This window comes from Gadus chalcogrammus, chromosome 4 (genome assembly GCF_026213295.1).
Source record: "Gadus chalcogrammus isolate NIFS_2021 chromosome 4, NIFS_Gcha_1.0, whole genome shotgun sequence".
NCBI lineage: Eukaryota > Metazoa > Chordata > Actinopteri > Gadiformes > Gadidae > Gadus > Gadus chalcogrammus.
In genome coordinates, this window is record NC_079415.1 from 3,775,264 (window position 1) to 3,801,566 (window position 26,303).

Below are 26,303 nucleotides of genomic sequence, written 5' to 3' on the forward strand. Positions count from 1 at the left end.
CACACACACACACACACACACACACACACACACACACACACACACACCTTTATAGAATACTATCTGGACGTCATGCACACACACATTGGAGACTGTCTACGCCAGCCGCCCCCCCCCCCCAGGGCAATAGGAAAGAAACAAACATACACACACCTATGATCAACACACACACACACACACACGCACAAACTTAGGTACAGAAGCACACATATGACCACACACACACACATATGAATACATACACACATACAGACACACACACAAACAAACACAAAGAGGAAGACACACTACGAGCACACACATACACACACACACACACATTTGTTGCATAACAAACCACAACATGACAAACTAAGGACCATCTCATGAGTTCTGGGGGTCCGGGTCGGGGGTCAACGCTAGGCCCCCGTAGCGGGGGTCCACAGAGTGAGTCAGGGTGTAGGCGGGCCCCCTCCCAGACTTTCTGGGGCAGAGACCCCTCTCCCGGGCACTGACCCCTGCCTCAGTCCGCTCAGCGGCCTGTCAGTCGCTCCAGAGGTATTTCCTGTGACTCATCGTGCTGGTGCCCTTTGTGTCATCGCTGGGAGGGGGGGGGGGGGGGGGGGGGGGCTCACACACACACTCACACACACACACACACACACACACACACACACACACACACACACACACACACACACACACACACACATATATGAACATACACACACACACACACACACACACTCTCTCACACACACACACACAGACACAAATGTGAACACACATATATGAACAAAAACACACACACACACGTGAACAAACACATACACACACACACAAACACACCACATGTGAACACACACATATATGAACATAAACACACACACACACACACACACACATATATGAACATACACACACACACACACACACACACTCTCTCACACACACACACACAGACACAAATGTGAACACACATATATGAACAAAAACACACACACACGTGAACAAACACATACACACACACACAAACACACCACATGTGAACACACACACACACACACACACACACACACAAACAAATCTTTGGCCAAACACACAAAAACACACACAATAATGAAGACACACTCACATATATTGGCACACACGCACACACGCACAGGGGCGGGGGGTTGCATGTGTCCAATCTTTTTTCTATATTTGGTCCTTTTGTCCTCACATGCGTTTGAAGGGCCCATGCTAAGTCAGGATGATAAGGCGAGTTTCCTCTTCTCTGGTGAACTGTGTGTCTTAACTCAGGAACAGAGGGAGCTGTGTGTGTGTGTGTGTGTGTGTGTGTGTGTGTGTGTGTGTGTGTGTGTGTGTGTGTGTGTGTGTGTGTGTGTGTGTGTGTGTGTGTGTGTGTGTGTGTGTGTGTGTGTGTGAGAGACACTAAACTAGGACTCACACTCCAAACCCTTCCTCTGTCATCATGTTTTCAGAGCGAGACATCATGACCCGAGTCCTTATCGCTCACGGCAACACGTTTCTGTCCGCGAAATACAACGATAATACGATGAAACAGAGTCGGTCAGAATCATCGGACCAGGATGCATCAGGACAGACACGAGCAGGAAGCTAATAGCTAGCGTCCGAGCGAGTGAGAGAGGATCCTAGCTGGCCTATCTGTTGAGACAGACCCCCAGGATGGAAGCTGAAGCCACACAGACTAGCCATCTTTGTTGTATCGGGGAATGACTTGACCTGGAGATTGTTAGTGCTTGGCACTTGGGTCTATAAACATGCTTACTGTACCGACAGTGATATATATGTTGTTTCTCCTTCTTCTGACAAATGTTCTTATTGTCAGTCGCTTTGGATAAAAGCGTCTGCTAATTGACCTGAATGTAAATGTAAATGTAAGAAGACTATCTGCCCAGACGCCACTGTTCATCAGGCTTTATTTTTGTAATCAATGGAAGCAGGGTTATGATTACCAGGTGTTCCTGTTCACGGTGTTATCCTCGACACAGGGTCACAGACATGTTCTTCCGGACCCCCGGAGATAGGAATCGCTGGAATTCTGTTTATTGCGCCGGGAGTTTTTCTCTGTCACAATATTCATCGTACCGCTTCATATGGTATCATAATAATGATGTTATGGCACTGTCTAACCAAGGGTCTGAAGGCTAAGCTTGTGATTGGTTGATGGTTCCGTGAATTGTAGACATCTGAAAACGGTTCTTTGGATCACATGACACCTGGTCTGATACACACATCGTAGGAGGTATGATTGTCCGTACATTGTGGTATAATTTTATGGATGCAAAGGGTTAAACTCAGGAAAAGGGGTGTGTGTGTGTGTGTGTGTGTGTGTGTGTGTGTGTGTGTGTGTGTGTGTGTGTGTGTGTGTGTGTGTGTGTGTGTGTGTGCGAGAGAGAGAGACAGACGTTGGTCTGTCTGAAGTCTGTGAAGTGAGTTGTGAAGAAAGAAATAATAAAAAGTCGTTTCCCGGCAGACCACCATATTCAAGTCCTTTATAAGTTACCCTTCAGAAAGAAGGAAAAAAAAACGCACATCGGTAACCTTCCAGGCTGTCATCGTTGTTATGTCTCTAATGCCCTCATCGGCCTCTGTGATTGGCTGCCGCGTCTACGATGTGGCGAAGTGGAGAGGCGAGGGGGGCGTTCCCTTTCCCCGGAGCCCCTATATGTACCCTCGCGCGCCTTAGCCTGTCACTTAGACATCGCAGGAGCAGCGCTGACAGACAGGCCAACACGCACACACACACTCGGACGTACTCTCTCTCCGCGCACGGTTAACCTGTTCCTCGGACCGAAAAGGGAATCGCTTAAGTCTCAGCAGCCATGCGGTCGATCTACGCCCAGCTCTTCAGCGTGCTGTTTGTGTTCACCTGTCTGCAGCTCCACTACACAGAGGGCTGTACGTGCGCCCCCTCGCACCCGCAGGATGCCTACTGCAACTCGGAGATAGGTAAGACCTTAAGACGCGCGTCGGATTCGGGGTTGCGCACTGAATCCGCCAACGCGATCATCCACACATGTGCGCCTTTTTGAGATCCTACCCACTTGTTTGATACGCAGGCACACCGACCCAACAAGCTCGAACAGTTAACTGACCATTCACGGATTATTTTTACATATTTATATTTTTTATTCTCTTTTACTTTATCTTGTATTGTTGATGTTTTGTGGCTGTTGAGGAACCTAGCCTAATAATTGTACTCTTGAAGATGTACTAAAAGTAATTCGATTCAGACGCAACTTTCACGCAGAGTGTAAAGCAGTGACCACACTGGTCCGACTCGTTTATAGTTGAACTGTTTCTAATTCCTCCTCCCCGTGTCCATCGTAGGAAATGAAAACGTCTGATCGTTCAGCTATTTCTACCAGTACCGCCTCATTCATTGAGTTATATGACCGTTGTCTGTCACCCTCCATAGAAATACCCATCCGTCTTGGAACCGTTTGAAATTAACCACGCGTTTCCGAATAGCCATAACAAACACACGCACACAACAAATGAACGAGTAGCGCGTGCACGATAAACAGGAGAAGCTTTCGCACTGTTGCTTCAAAGTGCGTCCATGTGTGACGCGCGCGTCGAGGTGCGCTGTTGTTGTTTTCTCCCCAGATCGTGTTGTTGTTGTTGTTGTTGTTTTTATTCGGGTCACGTTACGACGTGCGAGAAAACGATTCGTTATTTGAGTCTTGTCTAGTGTTGCATTTCAATCAGTCTTCGATAAGTTGCTTTATTTCACTCTTTCAACTTGGTCCCGGATTCCCAACGTTATTCTGTCCCTAACAGGCTTCTCCTCGTTGAGGTCTAGCCATTAAGTCTGTTCGTGCTGTTATTGTTCTGCGCGGGATAGAAATCAATCCAGCTGCGGCAGCAACACACGGGTAGGCTTTTCAAACGTTTGTTTTTATCCCCGGTTTATGTTGACCCAGACTGGCCCGGCTAATACCAGGTTAAGGTCGAGCTTAAGAAGGAATGCTAGCCTACACCTGAGCCCAGGCTTGGGAAAACACGTCGTATGACCCAGACATGGTCTCTGGGATGCAGCATGGATTATCAGACCCGATCCAGGGGGAATTTTTGGTTGTTGTAAGGGGTGGGTGTGTGGGTACTGGATGGGTGGGTGATAGTGTGTGACACACACACACACACACACACACACACACACACACACACACACACACACACACACACACACACACACACACACACACACACACACACACACACACACACACACACACCAGCTCGGCAGCATTTGTGTTTTTGCATCGTGTGTGCACGAAGGGTCCGTCCATTTGGGGAGTTCCTAGCCAAGTGCGCGGTGGGACGTAACCATCCCTTAGTTGCTTCTGCCGGTGAGGCCAGGAAGAGGCCCAGCCCTCCCTGCTGAATGAATGTGTCCCACCACAGCGGAGGTCAGTGTAGCGAGCGCTAGTAAGCTCAACAGAGCCCCACTCTAGAAGGACTAAATGAGCCGCGGTCGTGCCAACGCTAACACACTAAAACCCCTTCTCCCTCGCCACGACCGATCAGGGCCGCTGTTGCCTCGCATTGATCCGCATCACCACACAAAGTGGACACCTGAAAACGCTTAGAATCAAGTGTTGACTATTGATATTTAGGATTCAAAGGTTAGTCGATCCGTTCTACAAATCTTGTGGGTCCGTGTGTGTGTGGACACGCATGCTGCCTGCTGTTCTCTGAAGCAGTACTTCCTATTATAAACAGTGTGTTATCATGTTAGCTCGCTATAACCGGCATTGAACTCTTGCCAACATAAAGGATGCGAGGCAGTGACACATCCTGGAGTCTTAGATGTAAGTGTGTCTTTGTTATGCAGCTCAGAGGCAAAAAAATCACCTGCAACAAGTTATACCACTTTATATCGTCATTCAACCACATTTCTTGACAGGAGAATGCAGCCTGCTGCTTATTGGCTACATTCCATTGTTAACGGGTGTTCAGAAGCTGTATTTGTATGACTGGCAACAACAATGTGATTTCAGAGAGACCTTTGAGGCGATATGTAGGGATTATGATGAGGGACGAGCTGTAATTTTCATCTTTGGACTTTTTGAAACCTGGACTTGAGCGAGATGACTGTGTCCTTGTTTTATGCGGCTCCATAATCACAGACATCCACTGAGCCAAACAGGTCAGATGTTCCCTTGATTTAGCCTTGAATGTTCTCCATTGAAGGTTTAGAACAAGGTCCTGATAGACGATAAACTGCAGAGTCATTATTTGCGTCAATGGCTGTTTCACCGTAGATACAGAGACAAATTAGCACATCGTCTGCGAACACTCTGAACTTTTTGGCAGAAGACAAGCTAAGAAACAATATGTCGTTGTCTGTACAGTAAGGATGTTCATAGAACCAAGTACCAAGCACTAACAATCGCTAGGTTAACCCATTCCCCATACACAACAAAGATAGATAGGATAAGATGCTACACAATCCTAAGTACTAATTTGAAGTGCAAGTGAACCCAGTGAACCCTCTGCGTGAACACACATAAGAAATAATTTCCCACTGTGTACTATCAAACCTTCGAACTGTTTCTAGTGTTGTCCTTCCACCACAATGTGGCCATGTTGAAATGTCTGCGTACACCGCAGAGGTCACCGTGTTCCTCGTGAGAACGCGATTGGAGGCCTGGGCTGCGGGAACCTGCGCGACCTTGAGCGGTTACGCAGTGCGTTCACAGTTCAGCGGCGCCGGTTCCCAAGGTGCTCAGCAGGCTGAGGGGGAACACAGCCGTACGGCCGTACAGCCGAGCCGGTCACTTGACGAGGGATTAGCCTGATTCGTGTTTACCGGCTGCGTGGGACGAGGATCAGCCCCGGGAGAAAGTGATCCTGTTCAGCCAGCGGTATTTAGTCTAAAGCATAGAGCGGCTTTGTTTCAACGCCGTGTGCTGACTGAGAGGTGATCCCGCTAGTTCTGCTCCCATGGGGTCCTCCTGTGAGCTCTCTTTGTAGCCGGCCCCTTGATCGCTGAGTGGGCCTTGGGTCTTGGATGTTCTTGCAGAAAAGAAAAGCTTTTTCTTTTTTGATCGGGGAGTGACGCCATGCGGTGGGAAGGCGTGTCAATAAAAAAGATGTTACATAACGCCCGCACAAAATCAATCGACGTCTCCGTCTCTCCCCGACAGAGAGACGCTAAAATAAGCCGAGGAGTCAAAGGTGGTCCACCGCGTACGGGCGGGGGATATCCTGGCGATGAGGCCGGGGAGATCGCATGTTGTGTGTCCGCTCGGCAGTGAGACCAAGGGGGGGGGGGGGGTTTCTTCTGGCCCTCCCAGACCCGAACCGGGTCCCAGCAGGAGGGGCTGCGAGGGGGAGGGGGGGGCAGGACACGACCTGTAGGTCATGGGTCGGAGCGGAGGTAAACACAACTCGCAAGCTGGAGACGCAACGTTCGCAAACATTTTAGAGTCTAACTTTGTTCGCTTTGGTGTGTTTTTGTCGTTCCTCCTGAGATTGTTTTACATCAGGGAGGGCGGTTGGAATAAATAATCAATCGCAGCAAACTAGGGCACAGACAGACCCATCATCTTTAAGACATGTGGGCCATCTTTCAGCCAACCAGGACGGCGGGCTGATTGAAGTGCTGCGATGCATTCCTCTCTGATTGGCAGACCTTCAGACGTCTGCTCCACTTAAGAAGCCCACCTCCAGCAATCGCAAGTACTTGCTGCAGAGTTAGACTTTGAGTAGTGCTTCAAGTTGAAGCCAGACTAGTCCCATAAGAAGACCATTTTCTTTCAACTATTTTGAAAGACAGTTGGTGTTAATAAATGGAGGTACAGGGGTCTGTGTTTTCATAGATTTTTAGTTTTTGTTTTACGACCACAAATGGCCAGCAGTGGCTCAGGAGGTAGATCGGTTTGACCGGCAACGGGAATGTTGCTGGTTCGATCCCCGTCTCCTCCTAGCATTGAGGTGTCCCTGAGCAAGACACCTCACCCTCACTCTGCCCAAAGAGCTGGCTGTCGCCTTGCATGGCTGACACCACCATCAGTGTGTGAACGTGTGTATGAACCGGTGAATGTGATGCAGTATTTGTAAAGCACTTTGAGCAGCAACCGGTCTGAGAAGTGCTATATGAACCCACCCCATGACGTCAGACATGGTCAATGTGCCGTATGAGAGACCGCCCACAAAGGGAGCCCCCCGACACAAACCCCAACAAGTGGGATTGTGTTGCAGTTTATTTCTGAGCCTGGTTGTGTGTCATACTGAGGATTCCTCTGTCTCCTGTTCTACCCCTTTAACTTGGATCCTGGCCTACATTCTGAGAGCTCGCGCTCTCTCTCTCTCTTTCTCTCTCTCTCTCTCTCTCGCTCTCTCTCTCTCTTTCTCTCTCTGTCTCTGTCTCTGTCTCTGTCTCTGTCTCTGTGTCTCTGTCTCACTTCTTCCATCTCCAAGACACAAGTGCATCAAAACACACACGCCATCATAACAAGCAGCTTTCCGCAACACGTGCAAGCTCAAATATCGAACTGATTACCACATGAATAACACACATTGTTGCGTAATCCCTTCGCGTCGGAGCAGGGATGCAGCTGAACGCGCTAAAATGCGTTCCATCTTTCACACTTAGATGCCTTTCCCCCTTTCTTATCAAGCCTTCCCTCACTCCTAGAAACATCCGTCACAAACATGTGTGCTAAGGTACAGCGAATACACCCTCGCCTAAGGACCCCACTGATTGCACAACGAAAGGAGCTATAAAAAGTGCCCAAGACTGAAGCCCTTTCTTCACACATTGGCCTGGCGTGATCCAGCCTCTGCATGTGGCTTGCCGCGGGTCATGCAGCCTTTCAAACCATTAAAAACGAGGCCTTTGTGATGAGCGGGGTCCCCGGTGGGAGGGAGAACGTGCTCGGTGTGCGGGAGGCAGAAGAGGGCAGGCATTCTACCCCGGCGTAGCCTGGAAGCGGCTTGGATAAACACTTGTGATACGGTCGTGTTCGACGCGAGAGAGCGCCCTCTCTTTGAGGAGGGGTCGGCCCACGCAAAGGGACCTCTGTGACTGAGTAAATATAGCCCACTGAGCCAGGGACCCAGAGCAGGGCCCCGTCGTGCTTTTATAGCCTGGAGGTCGTGAGGTGATACCGGGTTGTGACTCCCAACCTCTGTCTCTCTCGCAGGGAGCCGGGGTCGCGCACACATTCCACCGCGCAACGGCGGCATCGGAGTCGGCCGATTCCTCGCCGATGACTAACGTACATAGACGGGCCGTTCGGCAGAATCCACTGAACTCTGAACCCCTGGCCCCTGCAATGCTTTATGGGTAATGGTGTCGCCCGCACGCAACTGTGGGTGGAGTCACGGCCGGGCGGTAAACAGGACATTTTTGTTTCGGGCCGAATGCTGAGGTATTCCGTTCGGTCGGGGTAACGGTTACCCTCGGTAGTTTATTTAGACGATAGCGCTCGTAAACGAGGAGGGAACCGGGTTTCGAGCCACTTCATGGATTACACAACCGTAGGATTTAGAAGGTCAAATACCTGCGGAGCAGCTGCGTCTGGAGTGGCCCTTGGAGAGGGTGTGTGTGTGTTGTGTACATATGAAAAACTGTGTACATATAAAAAACGGTGTGCATATATGAAACTGTGTAAATATAAAAAACTTTGCGTAAATATAAAAAACTTTGCGTGTGGTGTACATTTAACAAAGTGTGTGTGTGTGTGTGTGTGTGTGTGTGTGTGTGTGTGTGTGTGTGTGTGTGTGTGTGTGTGTGTGTGTGTGTGTGTGTGTGTGTGTCGGGAATGGAGGGGGGGATCAAAGCAAATGGGATTGAAATGACCCCCATCAAGGGTCAGAACAGAGTGGACAGACCGCGTCCATCTGTCCATCCACTGCGCGAACACCAAGACGAACATACAAAGCCTGCAGAAAGACGAAGAGGCTTTCTCCCGCCTCCTGACCGGCGAGGAATGAAAGGCATCTACTCTTTTGGTTTTTTTTTTCCCCCCGTCTTTCTTCTTCTTCTTCTTCTTCTTCTTTCTTTCCGTGCGTCCGGGAATTTGATCCTCCAAAGAATGTGGGCTAGGAATTCTACCGGTGGAGAGATAACAAACACGGGGCCAGTGAGTTATGGCTGTGGACGGCCGGGGGAGAGCAGCAGGTGAACTCAGCGCCACATGTCCCTCCCGCCCCTCCCTCACCCGAGTCCCTCGGCCCCAACCCCCCCCCGACCCTGACCCCCCCCCCCACCCCATGAGGGCTTAATGTCCCCAGGGGCCCCAGGAGCTGGAAAAGGTACCTCCTCAGGGAAGGGGCTGTTCGCCGGCTTAAATTAGGCTTCACTTCTTCTCACAGTAACCGACGACACACACACTCAAGCACACACGCACGCACACGCACACATACATGCAAGCACACACACACACACACACACATGAAAGGAAAAGCACGCACACACACGAGTGAGAAAACACACACACAGAAACACATGAGAGTGAGCGCAAGAACACACGCACACACACGAGAGTTAGAGCACACACACGAAAGTGAGAACACACACACACACACACCCACACCCACACCCACACACACACACACACACACACACACACACACGAGAGAGAGAGTCAAAGCAAACAAAGTGAGTGCTTTCACCTCTCCGCTGTTTATACGACGGCGTTGCAGCTTGATAAGATCTTTTCCAGCCCCTTGTTCCCGATTTAGCCTCCGTCTGTTTAAACAGAGCAGGCCTTTGGTTTTATGATGTGAGGACAAGCGTTCAGGACGCCGTCCTTCAAGCCTCGTCTAATGCCTCCTCACAACTTCACAGCTCAAGTGCTGTTTTTCTTTTTTATCCCACCTTACTTGGCAAACGGGGTAAATTCCGACGTTGGATAAATGGATTAGCAGCCGCCCGTAAGTCAAGCGACGCAAAAGTGTTTTCTCAGGCCTGACTGGCGCCACCTATTGGACAGGACTGTTAGTGTTTGTGTATTTTGGGAAGGATACATTCGGGAGCTGGCTCAGGTTTAATGTTGTTTACGAAAGGGAAAGCACCGGTTTTAGTGTTGTTGACTCGGTATGGGGGAGGCATGTAGCTCAGGAGGTAGAGCGGGTTTGCTGGTAACCAAATATCGTAGGCGCTTTGAGTGGCCAGTGGTTAGAAAAGCGCTGTATAAATGCAATCCATTTACCAAATAATATATCGTTGCCTCGGTAGCCAAACAACGAGAACAACATACATCGTCGCCATTTTTGAAACCGCCAAACTAAAAAACCCTATGTCTTCCTTCTCGTTTCAGTGATCCGGGCCAAGGTGGTCGGCAAGAAGCTGGTGAAGGATGGCCCCTTCGGCACCATGAGATACACGGTGAAGCAGATGAAGGTAGGTCTGGAACGCACCGGCGTCTTCGTCACACACACAGACTCATCAGACAGGACATTTCTTGGCCAAAACAGATATTACATTTACATTTTGGGCAATGGTTCACAAGCCGATGGCGGAGTCAACCCACGCAAGGCGACAGCCAGCTCGCCGGGAGCAGTCAGGGTGAGGCGTCTCGCTCAGGGACACCTCAACACTCAGCTAGGAGGAGCCGGGGATCAAACTAGCAACCTTCCGGTTGCAAGTCAACCCATTACCAATCTACCACCTGAGCTAAAACGACCCCCTGAGATAGATTTAGATATTCATAAACTACGATAGGCAGACACTGATGAACGATATTGAGGTCATATTTTTCTCATTGCTTCATGGGACAAAGTTAGGCATCTTGTTCCCTAATGCCTCTTCATCCCCTTGCATGGATTCATCTAAATCAAGTCAGCATACTATATCAAGTCATTGCATTCATATCAATGCACAAACGATCCCCCAACTGTCACCGCTTCAATGGGAGCGTTAGCCGGTGGTTGCTAAATGACAAGCTAGTCCTGTGGTAAACTTAAACCACTTTGAATGTAGGGCATTTAGCAGACGCTTTTATCCAAAGTGACTTACAATAAGTATATTTGTCAGAAGAAGAGAAACAACAGTATATCGCTGTCGGTACAGTAAGGATGTTCATACAAACAAGTGCCAAGCACTAATAATCGTTATATTACCTCATTCCACGTAGCCGACAAAGATAGCTAGGATAGGATGCTACACGATGCTAAGTACTATCTTAAAGTGCAAGCCAATTTAGATTATTCAGCTGGCGTTCGGCTAGCTCACTCTCTCCCATAACGCTGCGTATCGCTGAGGGATCACTGCTGATTTTGGCGGTGTATCTCGTCGCTAGCACCGCGAGCTAGCGCCATCCGCGGGGATTAGCTCGCTTAAAGTCTTTAGGGCTCATCCAAACCCTTCTGTCGGTATGTGTAATCAGACATCATCCGTGTCATCCACAACATCGACACCGGGCTTGTTACAGAGATTCATGTTTTATGGCAGAATATGTACGTCAGTGTGCCAATTTTTTTGCTAAATTGTTCATTCTTTAGTAACAAGTTAGGTGTAACACGCTGGACATATTCGGGGATGTATTGTTTAAAGTGGTTAATTTGTACAGTGCAATACAAGTGCATTGTGTAATTTGCTGGTAGTGGGGATATGCGTTTGGGGTCAGGAGCCAAATGCATTTGTTTGTTTCCTTGGCTCGGACTCTAAATCCTCGGCATTTTGCAGTCGGTGCTTCTGTTTCTGCCCCCTGAGAGTGCTGTGTTGAGACAGGGATTTCCTGTCCCTTCAAAGCAAACAGAGCAGTAAATAACGCAAATGGAGCGGATCCCAAGGTTAGCATAACTCTGGTTCGTCGGAGACCCCCACACCTGACACGGCAGGCTGGGGTTTGGCAGACCGGGGGGGGGGGGGGGGGGGGCCATGTATCGCACATTCCTAGCAGCGTAAACGTCAAAACACGAGAGTAACGCGATCTTATCGGCGTACCTTCTGTGACGATCTCAAGGGGGACGATTGTTCCCCTTTGAGGCAGGAATGCCAGTCGGATAAAACATTTGTGTGTGTGTGCGTGTGTTTGCGTGTGTGCGTGTGTGTGTGTGTGTGAGTGTGTGAGTGAGTGAGTGTTCTATTCAGAGTATAGTCGTTGTACACTCGGAGGATGAACCTCTCCTCACCCTCTCTCCCCTTCTCTCTCTCTCCCACACTCCCTTCCCTTCCCCCCCTCTCTCTCTCTCTCTCTCTCTCTCTCTCTCTCTCTCTCTCTCTCTCTCTCTCTCTCTCTCTCTCTCTCTCTCTCTCTCTCTCTCTCTCTCTCTCTCTCTCTCTCTCTCTCTCTCTCTCTCTCTCTCTCTCTCTCTCTCTCTCTCTCTCTCTCTCTCTCAGATGTACAAAGGCTTTGAGAAGATCCATCACGTCCAGTACATCTACACGGTCGCCTCGGAGAGCCTGTGTGGCGTCAAGTTCGACATCAACAAGTACCAGTACCTGATCACAGGTAGGCCCCCCTACCTCAGTCCACCGCGTAATTAGAACAGGGACGCAGGATTTACGATAAACCGGGTTTACTGTAAACAGTAAACGGTAAACAGTGCGTCCGACTCTGTAGTGTGAGTTTAGTTTTCTGAACGGTCCCTTGGGAACACTGCGAACAGACGTCTGGTCGTCAAACACAAAGCTTTCCCGCTTATTACAGTTGACTACTCTACCGAAAAGAGGGGGGAAAAAATCAAAGGGATGCATTTTTATTGGGGGGGTGAGGGCGGTGGGTCTCTCTCTCTCTCTCTCTCTCTCTCTCTCTCTCTCACTCACTCACTCACTCACTCACTCACTCACTCACTCACTCACTCACTCACTCACTCACTCACTCACTCACTCACTCACTCACTCACTCACTCACTCACTCACTCACTCACTCACTCACTCACGAACGAACGAAGCACTAGACCATGTTGTGTGTTTTATGAGTTGCTATTTCTCCGAGGCGGGGAGGGGGGGCGGGGCCTCCGTCGCTAAGCCCCGACCTGTAAACACCGTCGCTCCGCGCCACCGGCGGACGGCAGGAGCGGTTGCCATGGCAACGGCCATCGCTGGCAGAGCGGATGGCGGTTACCTCATGGCTAGCCCCCAGCGCTAACCTCAGCCTCCCTATAATAACTATATATAAAGACCCCCCCCCAACCCCCTCCCCCATGCCCGCAGCCGCTACATTAACAGTGTGCTGAAGTTGACCGTGACAGACAGGAATACTCGTCATGTGACCCGGCTCCACGGGTCTATTTGGGGGGGGGGGGGGGGGGGGGGGCCTGCGTGCGTCCGATAGCCCTGTCCTCCGTGTGAAGCGCGGCTACATGTGACGCCCCCCGGGGGCCCAGTAGCGAGGGGTGTAGCGTGTGTGCGCGGTATGTGCAATTAGCATGTAACAGTAGCATAAAGCATGTGTAGTGACAGTATGTGTGCGTCTATTTGCGCTTTCTGCTGGGTGTAGGTGATTCTAATTTTGTGTGCGTGCGTGTCGCCGCGTGACTAGACCGACGGGTGTTTGACTTTGATGGCGAGATCAGTAAAGGAGTGGGGGGGGGAGGGGGGGGCGTTTGAGACATTCACATTCAGGGCGTTTAGCGTGACACTTTTATCCAAAGCGACTTACATCAAATACAATTGTCGGAAGATAGAGAATATGGCTTTGACTCTGAACTTCGTTATTCGAATATAATTAGAATATCAAAAAATAAATCAAAATTCGAACGAATATTAGGCAGCCCTTAATATCCGAACCTGTTATGGGCAGGCCAAGAGGGAGAGACGTCGGAGAACCCCACGCAGTCTAATCATGATATTGTAATGACCACGGAAGAGGCAGTGAGTGAAGTATTGATTAGACAGCGATTTATTCGAAACCTAATAAACCGTTGGAGCACGCAAGACCGGTAACCATAGCAACGCGGTAAACAAACCTCTCGAAGCCCAATCCAGGTCTTACTGAAACATTATTATTAAATATTCGAATATATTTGAATATTAATATTAATAAACAAACAAACTTCGAATATGATTTTTGGGGCAAAAGTCAAAGCCCTAATAGAGAAACAAAAATACATTGCCGTCGGTACAGTAAGGATGTTCATAGAAGCAAGTGGCAAGCACTTTTCTTTTTTTTCACAATGTCTTGTTTTTTTAAACGATTTATGATGACTATATGCTCTGTAAGGTGACCTTGGGTGTCTTGAAAGGCGCCTCTAAATTAAATGTATTATTATTATTATTACTAACAACCGCTAGGCTAACCGATTCCCCGTACACAACACAGATAGCTAGGATAAGACGCTACACGATGCTTGGTACTGTTTTTAAGTGCCAGGACGTATGACATACAGTGAGTGTGTACATTGGAGTGCCACGACGTGCAACATACAGTGAGCGTCTGGGAGGGGTGGGAGGGGGTAGGGGGAGACACAGAGGACGTCTCGTGATGACCCCCTATGCGGTGACGGATCAGGACGTCCGTGGCTGGTTAGCCCACCTGTCGGGGGGGGGGGTGCAGGAGGTGAGGGGCCCCCTGGCCAGGGTGCTAAGCGGGAGATATTCTCTGCTGCTAAATATATGGACCCCCACCACCCCCCGCCGACCTTTTGACCCCTTCGGAAAATAGGGGTGTTGATTGGGAATGTGTTACGGAATGAGTCCCTGCGACGTTGTTGTAATTGTAATAGAAGACCAAAGAAGGAAGAGCCATTTGGAAGAGAGAGAGAGAGAGAGAGAGAGAGAGAGAGAGAGAGAGAGAGAGAGAGAGAGAGAGAGAGAGAGAGAGAGAGAGAGAGAGAGAGAGAGAGAGAGAGAGAGAGAGAGAGAGAGAGAGAGAGAGAGAGAGAGAGAGAGAGAGAGAGAGAGAGAGAGAGAGAGAGAGAGAGACTCCAATGGTAATTGTTATAGACCAGGCGTCGCTGAGGCCTGGTCCTCTTCCATTACATTGGCCTCCTCTTCCTAATGGCTCTTTGTCTCTAACTAAAGCGGGGGAGGGAGGAAGGGTCGTTTTCAAAGTACAAAACCGGATGACATTTGCGGAAAGGGATTCAAGTTTGTGTCAGAGCATAAGTCAACGTTGAATCCATGACCTTGTCGTTGTGTAACACAGCGTGACCAATCATCTCTCTCTGTCTCTCTCTCCCTCCCCCTCGCTCCCTCTCTTCTCTCTCCCCTCTTCTCTCCTTGCCTGGTCTCCCACTCTCTCTCTCCCTCCCTCCCTCTGTCTGTCTGTCTGTCCATATCTCTCTCTCTCCCCTCCCCTCCCCCTGTCTCTCTCCCCTCCCCTCCCTCTGTCTCTCTCCCCTCCCCTCCCTCTGTCTGTCTGTCTGTCTGTCTCTCTCCCCTCCCCTCCCTCTGTCTGTCTGTCTGTCTGTCCATATCTCCCTCTCTCCCCTCCCCTCCCTCTGTCTCTCTCCCCTCCCCTCCCTCTGTCTGTCTGTCTGTCTGTCTGTCTGTCCATATCTCCCTCTGTCCCTCTCCCTCCCTGCCCGGTGTCTCTCTCCCCTCCCCTCCCTCTGTCTCTCTCCCCTCCCCTCCCTCTGTCTGTCTCTCTCCCCTCCCCTCCCTCTCTCTCTCTCCCCTCCCCTCCCTCTGTCTCTCTCCCCTCCCCCTGTCTCTCTCCCCTCCCCTCCCTCTGTCTGTCTGTCCATATCTCTCTCTCTCCCCTCCCCTCCCTCTGTCTCTCTCCCCTCCCCTCCCCTCCCTCTGTCTCTCTCCCCTCCCCTCCCTCTGTCTCTCTGTCTGTCCATATCTCCCCTCCCCTCCCCTCCCTCTCTCCTCCTTTCACCTCCCAGGGCGCGTGTTCGAGGGTAAATTCTACACGGGCCTGTGCAACTTCATCGAGAAGTGGGAGCGCCTGACCCTGGCGCAGAAGAAGGGCTTCAACCACCGCTACCAGCTGGGCTGCGGCTGCAGGGTGAGTGGCCCCGCAGGGTGTGAGCCCTCCCCGGGGCACAAGGAGGCGAAGCAGGAGGCGGAGGCGGAGGAGGAGGCGCGGGCCGCGGTGCCCACGCAGAGGAACGAAGCGGCCCCGAAGGCGGGCAGGGCGCGGAGGCGTGGCAGGGGCAGGGGTTTGAAGAGAGGCGGGCCCAAGCAGAACGTGATGCTCAGATACACCGAGCTACTGTAAAACAAGGCCCGAAGTGGCCACGCCAGAGCCCCCCCCCCCCCCCAAGAGAGAGCCGAGAGAGAGAGAGAGAGAGAGAGAGAGAGAGAGAGAGAGAGAGAGAGAGAGAGAGAGAGAGAGAGAGAGAGAGAGAGAGAGAGAGAGAGAGAGAGAGAGAGAGAGAGAGAGAGAGAGAGAGAGAGAGAGAGAGAGAGAGAGAGGAAAGAGAGCGAGAGAGAGAGAGATATAGAGAGAGAGTTTCTGGTCTTCTCCTGGTGGCACTTTTTGTAGCATGTATCTAGTCACCGTATTTGGGTTATGAATTCTTGCGCGTATTTGCCAGTGTTGTTATGTCGGTCGCGGGGGCTGGACGGCCATTGCACTTAAGAAAAAACGAAATGGCCGGCCACAGAAGGAGATGGAGGGGAGGGGGGAGGGGAGGGAGGGAAGCAGCAGCGAACGAGAATGTATTTGGACATTTTGATATTTTGTTAAGGAACAGCCGTTCCGATAAGCTCTCACGTTTCAAACGGCCCGAATGTCCCGAAAAAAAGTGCCAGTCTTCGATCGGAGGCGATTAGCTAAACAATATTAACGACAACCTTGCAGTTTGTTTTGAAGGATATGTTTGGGGGGGGCGGGGGTGCTGCTGAATGTAAACACACCGAAGCCTCCAGAAAATGGCCTAATCCATACGCGACAAATGCTCTCTTAAGATGGCCGCTTGTTATGCTAGCGCCAGGCTAGCGGGGTTGCCTCTTGTACCGACAGGCCCCCTTCATGTCAGCTGTAGCTCATGTAGCTCATGTTAATCATCACATGTGCGCTCTGTATAGCCGGGGGGGGGTCGAGGTGTCTCCAATGTACGGACTTGAGCCCCCTCCCCCCCCATGTACGCTACGGTTCAAAACAAGCTAGCTCAAAGTTAGCCGAACCAGCTTGAGTAGTTTCAGTGTTTGTTTTTGTTCTTAAAGAAAAATGATTATTCACAGAAAAAGCTATATTTTATATGATTTATTTAATAAAAACATACTTTTAATACTTCTTCCTCGTGCCCTCTTATTATTATTTCTACCACAACCAATCACGGGTCTAGGACATAGTCACACTCAGAAGATCTGGGGCTTAGATCCAACAACCGCCCATCGCTGACGTAACACATCTTCGTCTCCTCCCCGCGATTCAGATTCACGTAGCGTGCACCAAACTCAGAGCCACGCCCCCCCGCCCCCCTCTCACATACCCCGCCCCCCCCCCCCCCCCCCCTCCATAACCGATGATAGACTCTCCTAAGTGGGGCAACGCAGAGCAGGGAGGAAGAGCGAGAGAGTGAGCGAGTGAGAGATACACGTCCACTCTGGGAGTTATTAAACGACCGGGAAATGGCTCCCAGTGCAGTGTCCAACTATGCGTTCCCAGCAGTCGCATGACTTTTGAAAAAACATATATAAATCCTTCTCGCGCCCGCCACCCCCGCCCCGCTATTAAAAGTGTCCTGCTGAACACCAGGAGCCGACATCTGCTAGAAGCATGGAGCTGCGATGGTTTTAAGAGGACCAACAGACGGACGAATCGGTTCCCAACACCTCCTTAACGCCGGAGCTCTGCCGTTCAGCCAGCCTGTGTGTGTGTGTGTGTGTGTGTGTGTGTGTGTGTGTGTGTGTGTGTGTGTGTGTGTGTGTGTGTGTTTATGTGCGTGTGTATTTACGTGTGCGTGCACTCAGAAGGGTGTGTATGTATGTGTGTGTACACGCAGAAGGGTGTGTATTTATGTGTGTGTGTATTAACGTGTGTGTGTGTACGCAGAAGGGCGTGTGTGTGTGTCAGAGAGAGAGAGAGAGACGGGGAGAGTTACACATAAACAGCCACGGAGCCAAACTATTAAAGTTATTAAAAGTCATTCTTTGCATTCCGAATCGATGGATGATTTACGGCCGCAGAGCACAGCGGCTAAACGTTCTGTGATTATAAATCACTCTCGATCGAGCGTTGTAATGATACCTGATAGAATGTGCTGGCACCCTGAACGTGAGCAGAACTCGCGGTTAAATGCTAACGTCTCACAGGAGAGAACTAGAGAAAAAGCAACGTGTGCCTACAGAAACTGTCCACTTTTAAAGAAGTGCTTCTTAACCTTTCGTGTGCGACCGCACGTCACGCCTTCCAATGGAAACACTCTTCTTAAAAAGGTTTGCTTTGTCAAATCGGACACGCAGACGCCACGTGCATGTTCAGTCCAACCAAACACAGCTGACCCCCATTAAGGGTTCGGTTTGGCTTAATGTCATTCGATGGTCGCACAGCATCGCGTCACACTCCCTCCCTTCGAGCCCTGGTGACCTATGAGGTCGACCTCTTACTTAGTCTTTGATGTGTTTTTACGGCCGCTCTGTGCCTTGTAATGGAGGAGACGGTGGACGGCAGAGTCGGTTGAAAAAGAGCGGGAAATGACATAGTAGCATTGCCTTCGCGGTTAGCTCACTAGCGGTGTCAAGCCGCCCAAAAAGCACTCCCTTTTAATGAGCTTTTCTTTTTTGGTGTAATCCAGCAGCGCTTTCCTTTAGAGATGTGTAGATAGATAGTGTTTAGTTTGTGGTTAGCAACAAGGCCCATCACAAAAGGCACATCAATGGGAGTAGCTCTTGTTATTGGTAACCGTGCACTAGGTCATTGTGCTGGGCTTTGATTCCCTCCCTTGCACTTGCACCCATGAATCTACCCTGCAAAGTATACCTTTTAAATCTTTTTCGGGAGACTTAAGTGTAACGCACGCAACATTTTTCTTTGACTCAAATGACTGGGGAGTCCAGCACAGCTGTATCAAACTGAGGAAGGCAAAGAAAGTGTCAAAGAAAGGCAGCAAGTTTGATGCCGCGCAGAGGTTAAAAGGTTGCAAACAACACCAAATAACATTGCCTTAAGTAGGGAGCGGGGAGTTTGAAGATCCAGAACATGTGGAATTATGGGAGGTGCCGGGGGGGGGGGTTTTAAATGCCATTCTGGTACACCTTCCCTGTCATTATCCGGTTTGGCTTTGAGAAGCTGAAAAGTTTCTTGGCCGTAGAAAGAGCCCGAGTCGGCCATTGCAGGGTTACACCAACTGCCATTTTCTGCCGTAGTGCTCTATAGCCAAATCACCATAACAACAGGCCTGCTTCCTCCATTAACCTGATCATGTGATGTCTCCAGAGAGCCGGTCGACTGGATTGTGGCCTCACTGTGGTTTGAACTTTAAAAATGTAGTGGAACGAAAAACGTTGCAAAATGACACTGACCCAAGAAGCATTCTGCATTCTGTAAACGACACTAAACAAATACATGATCGAATACGTTACAATAATGATCATAAAACCAAGTTCCGATCTATCGGAAGGGGTTTGCCCCATAGACCACAGAACCAGTGAGTCAACAACCACCTCGGCCGGCACTGATTTGCTTGATTTATTTTTTCTTCCCTTGCTTCACGGCTCCGTCTTTAGTTTCACTTTCACTTTCACTTCTCATCTCTTTAGATTAAGCCCTGCTACTACCTGCCCTGCTTTGTGACCTCCAAGAACGAGTGTCTGTGGACCGACATGCTGTCCCACTTCGGCCACCCCGGCTACCAGTCCCGCCACTACTCGTGCCTCCAGCAGAAGGAGGGCTACTGCAGCTGGTACCGGGGCCTGATCTCACGCGACAAAACCATCATCAACGCCACCGACCCCTGATCCTAGCTAGCACACCCCCACTGTCTGCCAAACCACCAACATCAACCCCAACCCCAACCCCACCTTCAGCTCCCCAGCCAAACAGGCCCCCTTTACTCACATCTTTGCTGTTGCCTGGTTCCCCCCCCCCCCTCCACCATCTCCCCCTCCAGCCCTCCCCCCCAATCAAATCTCTATACAACCATGAGACTGTAAAGGTCCCCTTGTTGGATGAGTGCATTCCTTGAGAGAGTGGAGGGAGGAGGAAGAAGAGGGAGGGAGGGACACAACTTCATAACAGTGCCTGTCTCAAGGCACTTCTGATGATCCGAAAATACCAGTTTTATTTTGGGTGTACTGACAGCTTCCATCCATTGTTTCGACACGCCCCACGTTTGTTGGTTCCCCCACGGGGCCCATTTCACATAAAAAGCGCAGTTTGTCCGGTTCCTGTAGGGCATGATGTTGGAGGGACTTTTAAAGCTGGTCACTTTTGAAAACACTTAAGAGCGTTGGGTGAGGTCAGAGCCGAGCCAACCTTAGCTTAAAGCGAGAATCACTATGTAAATTTGCTGTACAAAGCTAACTAGCTAGAGAGCTAGATGCTACATACATTTACGATGCCGTCCTGCACAGTAGTTAGCCACAACAACACAGATACCATGCTAGGTCACAGATAACATGCTAGGTCACAGATACCATGCTAGGTCACAGATACCATGCTAGGTATGTCTCTCTGTCGGTTGTACCTCTTAGCTTAGCTTGAACGAAGAGACGTTTCCAAGGGTTTATATTGGTATTCTATATTTAATATTAGCATAGTTTCACAGTGAAGTATAGATATATATATCTTTATTTTGTTCACAGTTTCAACTGTAACATGTTTTTTTATTTATGGATAGAGTCTGATTTCCTGCCTTTTGGTACTGTCACTAATGTGTTCTGTCATAACTCAACTCAAAACATTGAACAGTTTCCGAATAATCGTTGAAATCCTGTTTTTTGTTTGTTTTTATCAGCTTTTGTAAACATATCTGTTACAGTGCCATTGCAGGAAAGAAAGATATATTTTTTAGAGAGATGGTTATAGTATATTTTTCAGTTTATGAACAAACTACAAAAAAAGGCCTATCCAATCATCCGGAACCTCTGCATTTATTTGCCAGACTATTTACAGAGACTGTAACCAAACCAGAATTCAGAAGATAGCAGCTAGGCTAAAAGCTACGGCAACCGCCACAGCATGCTAAGCTAGCTCTGTTTTGGAACTCGCTTAGCATCAAGTGTGTCTCTGTGCCACTGATCTTTAAACTATGGCCGTCGTTTGAATCACCTTCAGAAGATGTTTGAAATGATGTTGCACAAGTATGTCATGTTCACGTACCAAATCCACAGCATAGGGTAAAGCAGAGGTTTCAGACAAATATATATGTTTTATAAGTGTATATTCCATATGATGTATTTAACTATTTGAAAATGAAAAAGAAAGTTACAATATTGTTACTCCCAAACCTTCCTCAATGTTTTTTAGGAAGAGGTTCATGTGTTTGTTATTGTTATTACTTCAAGTTCAGTCACTTCAATCCATTCCAAACATCGTCACACACAGGCCACGTCATAGCGGTGGACTCCAGCCCCCAGATATGTACTATACACAGGACTCAAGTTTCTCTTTCTTAACTCCTTTGCTATGAACACTGACGACAAAATACCAGTTAACCCTTCAACGTTCAACGTCTGCATGCGACATTGTAACCTGTGAGGCTGGTTAAAAGTCAAACCTCTTATCTTGTTTACTGCATTCATTTCCTGTGTTTCCTCTCTGCTCAAGGCCTTGGTGTAGCTTGCGACTAAATATCCGCAAGAGTTTCTGTTTCACGTTCGAGTCCTCTACAGTTTATTATAAACCAGTAAATCTTCCAAGGCCACTTGGGGTGGAAATGCATCCCTTCAGCTGAGCCTTGCCACTTTGGAGTTAAAGAAAGTGCAAACTTATTAAGATAAAAGGATTAATCAACGTGAAATGAAATGTTGAAGTGTTGTCTGGTTGCCTCAAACGCTATAAACACCTCCGCTTAATCAAGCCAATATCGCGCCAGATCAAAGCTTCCCTTTGTAGAAACCGTCCAACTTGGAACAGATAGTTTGGCTCTGCCTCGAGACAGTTGGGCTATCGTCAAAGAAAAGGAAGTGAATTAGATGAAAAACCAAGAATTCAGGGGAGTAAACAGTAGTAAAGTACAACTCCCCAGATGTCTCGTGCTTCGCGGCGGGGCTAATTGCCCAGCTGTAGCGCTCGTCTCGTAAATGTTGTGTTTTCTCTTTTGTTTTCGTGTAAATATGCCGACCGCTTCGAGAGGCACTGTGTACGGTTCTATGGTGTTGCTGTTTACAGAGCGAGTACACAACCGCTTAATACTGCAATCTATCTTACAGTTTACCTTCCCCCCCATGTGAGTCCTGCTAGCTTATTTTGTCGGTTGGGAGTTGCAACTCGCCAGGGCAGGGTGAACAGATAGAATCCCTGTGTCTATCATTATTTAAATGTTATGTGTATTTATCATGTTGGTTTGACTTGTGGAACACTTGCGGTCGAGGACAGAGCGAATATAATAAATAAACACTCTATTCCAACATATTATGGTTTAGAAGAAGACAACATTTACAAGGTTTCCCCCTTGAAGAAACAAAATGGTGGAGTGCATTAGCGATCGAAGAAGTAGCAAGCGCAGACACTGTACAGTCTGTGTGTTCCCTGGTTCCCAAAGGAGCCAAAAGTTTCCATGTATGGGTAACAAAGTATGACTTAATTTCTTGCGTTTTTATATTTTTATAATAAAGTTTTAATGAAAAGGGCAACATGATTCCAGACTGTTTATTTTGGTTGGTTGTGATGATTTCGGTGTCCATCTTTTCCGGGTGGTTTTAAAACAAAGCGGTTCTCTCTTGGAGACTCACCATCTGTGCGTAGCTGGGATAGAAGGTCTGCTCGTTCAGAGGGAACTTCTCCGGGCCGAGGGAGTGGTAGAGTTTGATCATGTGGGAAAACTGCGGGGGAAAGAGAGAGAGAGAGAGAGGGCCTGAGTTCCTCATTAGTCTTGAGTTAGGAGGTTGGACTGGATGGTGTGGATATCTGAATTATGGTTCACTCCACAACCTCACAGTCGTGAGTTCACACGTACGTTTGGAACATCGTTGTGCATGAATATAAATCACACCCACACGGATAGGGACACACACACACAGAAACAGACACACAAATGCACACACCCATTCAAACATTTTTCTCTCAATTAGAAACACACACACATACCGGTATATATCAAACACACATTCTTTCTCTCCGTCACACACAAACATTCTTTCTCTGTCACACACACACACACACATGTGACAAACACACACACATTCTTTCTCTGTCGCAATCTCACACACAGACCAACACACAAACATAAACACAGACCGACACACACACACACACACACACACACACACACACACACACACAAACACCGAACAAACACACACACAAAGGCACACACACACAGAAAAACACACACACAAACACCGAACAACCCAGGCACTAACACACACACCAAGATGAATGACTGAAGTCCGAGGGAGCCAGGAGACTGATTCCCTCAGCTATGGTTAGTTTGGGGGGGTGCGAGGGGGACAGGGCTGGTGCTTTGTCTGGCTCTCTGAGACGACAGCCTGTTTTGTCTCACTCGCTCAGAAGCCGATGGGAAGAAGTGATAGAGACCACAGCACCGTCTTGGCACCCCGGTGCCGATCAACAACACACTGACTGAGCAGCCCTGACATACACACGCACGCACGCACGCACGCACGCACGCACGCACGCACGCACGCACGCACGCACGCACGCACGCACGCACGCACGCACGCACGCACATGCGCACGCACACACACACACACACACACAGGTTGGTTTGGCGATGAATCAGTGTCTTAGATGGGCCCTGAAGGGGGGAACGCCTGGGTACAGGAAGTCAGTGACAGGAAGTCAGCAACAGGAAGTGACCGGGACACTCACCACCCAGGGTTTGCTGCAGAAGTTGTAGATGGACAGCAGGGAGTTGACGCTGGCCACGCCCCCGAACTGCAGGCCAATCACGAGGCTCCGGTAGTCCTCCCCCGGGGTCATGCTGTAGGCGTGCTGGCGAATCAGGACAAAGTCCGGCCTGAAGGACCTGCGGAGACACGGAGGCGGAGCCCCGCGGACCACCGTGAGATCAGAGGATACCAGAGGAGCAGGGACACAAACACGTTGATGTTGGCGCGCTTTTGTTTTGATACGCTGCACACACACAGACACACACACACACACACACACACACACACACACACACACATCTGCATTCCTGCGATAAGGACACACCGCCGGGGAGACGGACAGGAGACATCTGCAGTCGGACCCCTGACGTCGGACGGTGAGATGAAGGATTTCGGAGAGGCTGGCTGACCCCCAAGGACACGGTGGGAGTGTGTGTGGAGGACGGCTGGGTTCGGCAGCCATCCACACAAGACAGATGTGTGCAGGGGGGAGGGTGGTTGAGAGACAGATGTGTGGAGGAGTGAGTACCAGGCTGGTACCCGGAAGGTTGCTAGTTCGATCCCCGGCTCCTCATAGCTAGAGTGTCGAGGTGTCAAGGCACCTCACCCTGACTGCTCCTGACGAACTGGCTGCATGGTTGACATTTCTGTCGTTGGTGACCGTGTGCATGCATGGGTGAATGTTAGGCAGTATTGTAATGTACTTACCAGTGGCCACTGGTAAGAAAAGCGCTGTATAAATGCAGTCCAGTTACCATTTCCACGGCAAGGGTGCTCATGGTGCCATGTGTGGTGTGTGGTGATGGGTGGTTTAACCTGTTGCAAACTGATTACAATCACTCAATGTGCAGCAGGTGGGCAACCTCACCCAGCCCCCAGCGTCCAATCAGACTCGAGCAGGGTGAGGCTGGTTCCACTAGCCATCATCCACACACACACACACACACACACACACACACACACACACACACACACACGCGCGTACACACTCACACACACGCACACACAGACACACACACACACTCCACTTGACACGTTGACTCTGTTCTCCGCTTTATGCATGTGTCCTTGGATGCAGACACAGTCTCAGCCACGTCAGCATGGCCGTGTCGGAGTACCGGGTGTTACCGAGACGCTACGCCCAGTTTTACAAGCTGCGGTCCAACGGAACACAACAGAAAGCGTGTCATTAGGTAAGAAAAACACGACCAATCCAAGAGAAATAAAAAGGCCTCACGGTTGATACATAAATCACTGCTCTGCAGTCGTGTGGATTCGCTGACGGACGTTTCCTTGTGTACACATGCGTCCACTTGGACGATGACAACTGTTCGCCGCACAACTTGCCGCTCGCTACGCAACTTGCGGCTCGCCGGTCGTCGAGGCGGTCCGCCGCGCAGCAGCTCGACGGCACTCGGGGGCCCGCTCTGATACCATCTGTCAGGACGTTAACACATCGGGGGCCCGGCCCCGAGCACACAGGGAAGGACTAGGGTGTGCAGGGGCCAAACAAGAAGGAAGAGGTGAAGGAAGAGGAAGAGGAGGGAGAGGGGGAAAGGGAAGAGGAGGAGGAGGAAGAGGAGGAAAGGGAAGAGGAGGAGGAGGAGGAGGATAATGACAAGGAAGAGGAAGATGGGGGGGGGGGGAGTGGGGGGCCGGTCAGTAGAGACGTCATCTATTTGGCCCCGATTACGCGGCCCCCTCTTTATGATCCGTCCTGGACCCCGCTCGGAGCTCAGAGGGGCCCGGTCAACATCTGGCCCCCAGGAGCGCAAATTGGATCAATTTGGATCAATTTGGATCAATTTGGATCAATTTGGATCCGCCGAAAGACTGATTGTCGGTCGTTTCCTGAACTACGTTCCTGAAACCTCAACTGATGAAGGTGCGTTGAGTGAGAGGAACGTTGTAAACGGTGTTGTGAGGTCGCGATGTCTCAAACAGCCCAGAGCCACTGGTCCTTAGAGGTGACTGCTTTCATACTGGTGTTCTGAACTGGTGGGTTGACGAGATGACGCAGACACACAATTTGCCTTTCTCTTGTAGACGGCACACACACACACACACAGACACACACACACACACACACACACACACACACACACACACACACACACACACACACACACACCTATGCACAAACCTTCACACACACACACACACACACACACAAACACACACACACACACACACACACACACACCTATGCACAAACCTTCACACACACACACACACACACACACAAACACACACACACACACACACACACACACACACACAAAAGTGTATCACTCTGACAAACACACACACACACACACACACAGAGACACACACAATAACAAAGTATTTCACTCTTTCACACACAAACACAAACACAATAACATTGAAAGCCTTTCACTGAAAAGTGTATCACTCTGACACACACACACACACACACACACACACACACAGACAGAAAGACAGACAGACACACACACACACAGGGCGC

The 26,303-nt window shown here is 49.7% G+C and overlaps 2 protein-coding genes across 3 annotated transcripts in view; one reads left to right on the forward strand and one right to left on the reverse strand.

Annotated features, from left to right (window-relative positions):
• The window catches only part of syn3 (synapsin III), a 59,427-nt gene that overhangs the window by 28,060 nt on the left and 5,064 nt on the right, over positions 1-26,303 (reverse strand). The window contains exons 3-5 of the mRNA XM_056587622.1: positions 25,151-25,252; positions 23,796-23,952; positions 22,697-22,786 (exon numbers count right to left, since the gene is read on the reverse strand). Coding sequence (XP_056443597.1) covers positions 22,697-22,786; positions 23,796-23,952; positions 25,151-25,252 — 349 coding nt within the window. The remainder of the gene's footprint in view (positions 1-22,696; positions 22,787-23,795; positions 23,953-25,150; positions 25,253-26,303) is intronic.
• On the forward strand, positions 2,694-22,668 carry LOC130380775 (metalloproteinase inhibitor 3). 2 transcript variants are annotated; one of them, XM_056588105.1, is made up of 5 exons: positions 2,694-2,955; positions 10,281-10,363; positions 12,305-12,416; positions 15,739-15,860; positions 19,562-22,668. In XM_056588105.1, exons 1-5 carry the CDS (start codon positions 2,829-2,831, stop codon positions 19,757-19,759), a joined length of 642 nt encoding a protein of 213 aa, XP_056444080.1. In that variant the 5' UTR covers positions 2,694-2,828; the 3' UTR covers positions 19,760-22,668. The 2 variants fall into 2 exon arrangements, with proteins under 2 accessions (XP_056444080.1, XP_056444079.1); XM_056588104.1 differs by lacking the exon at positions 19,562-22,668 and having other exon boundaries at positions 15,739-16,123.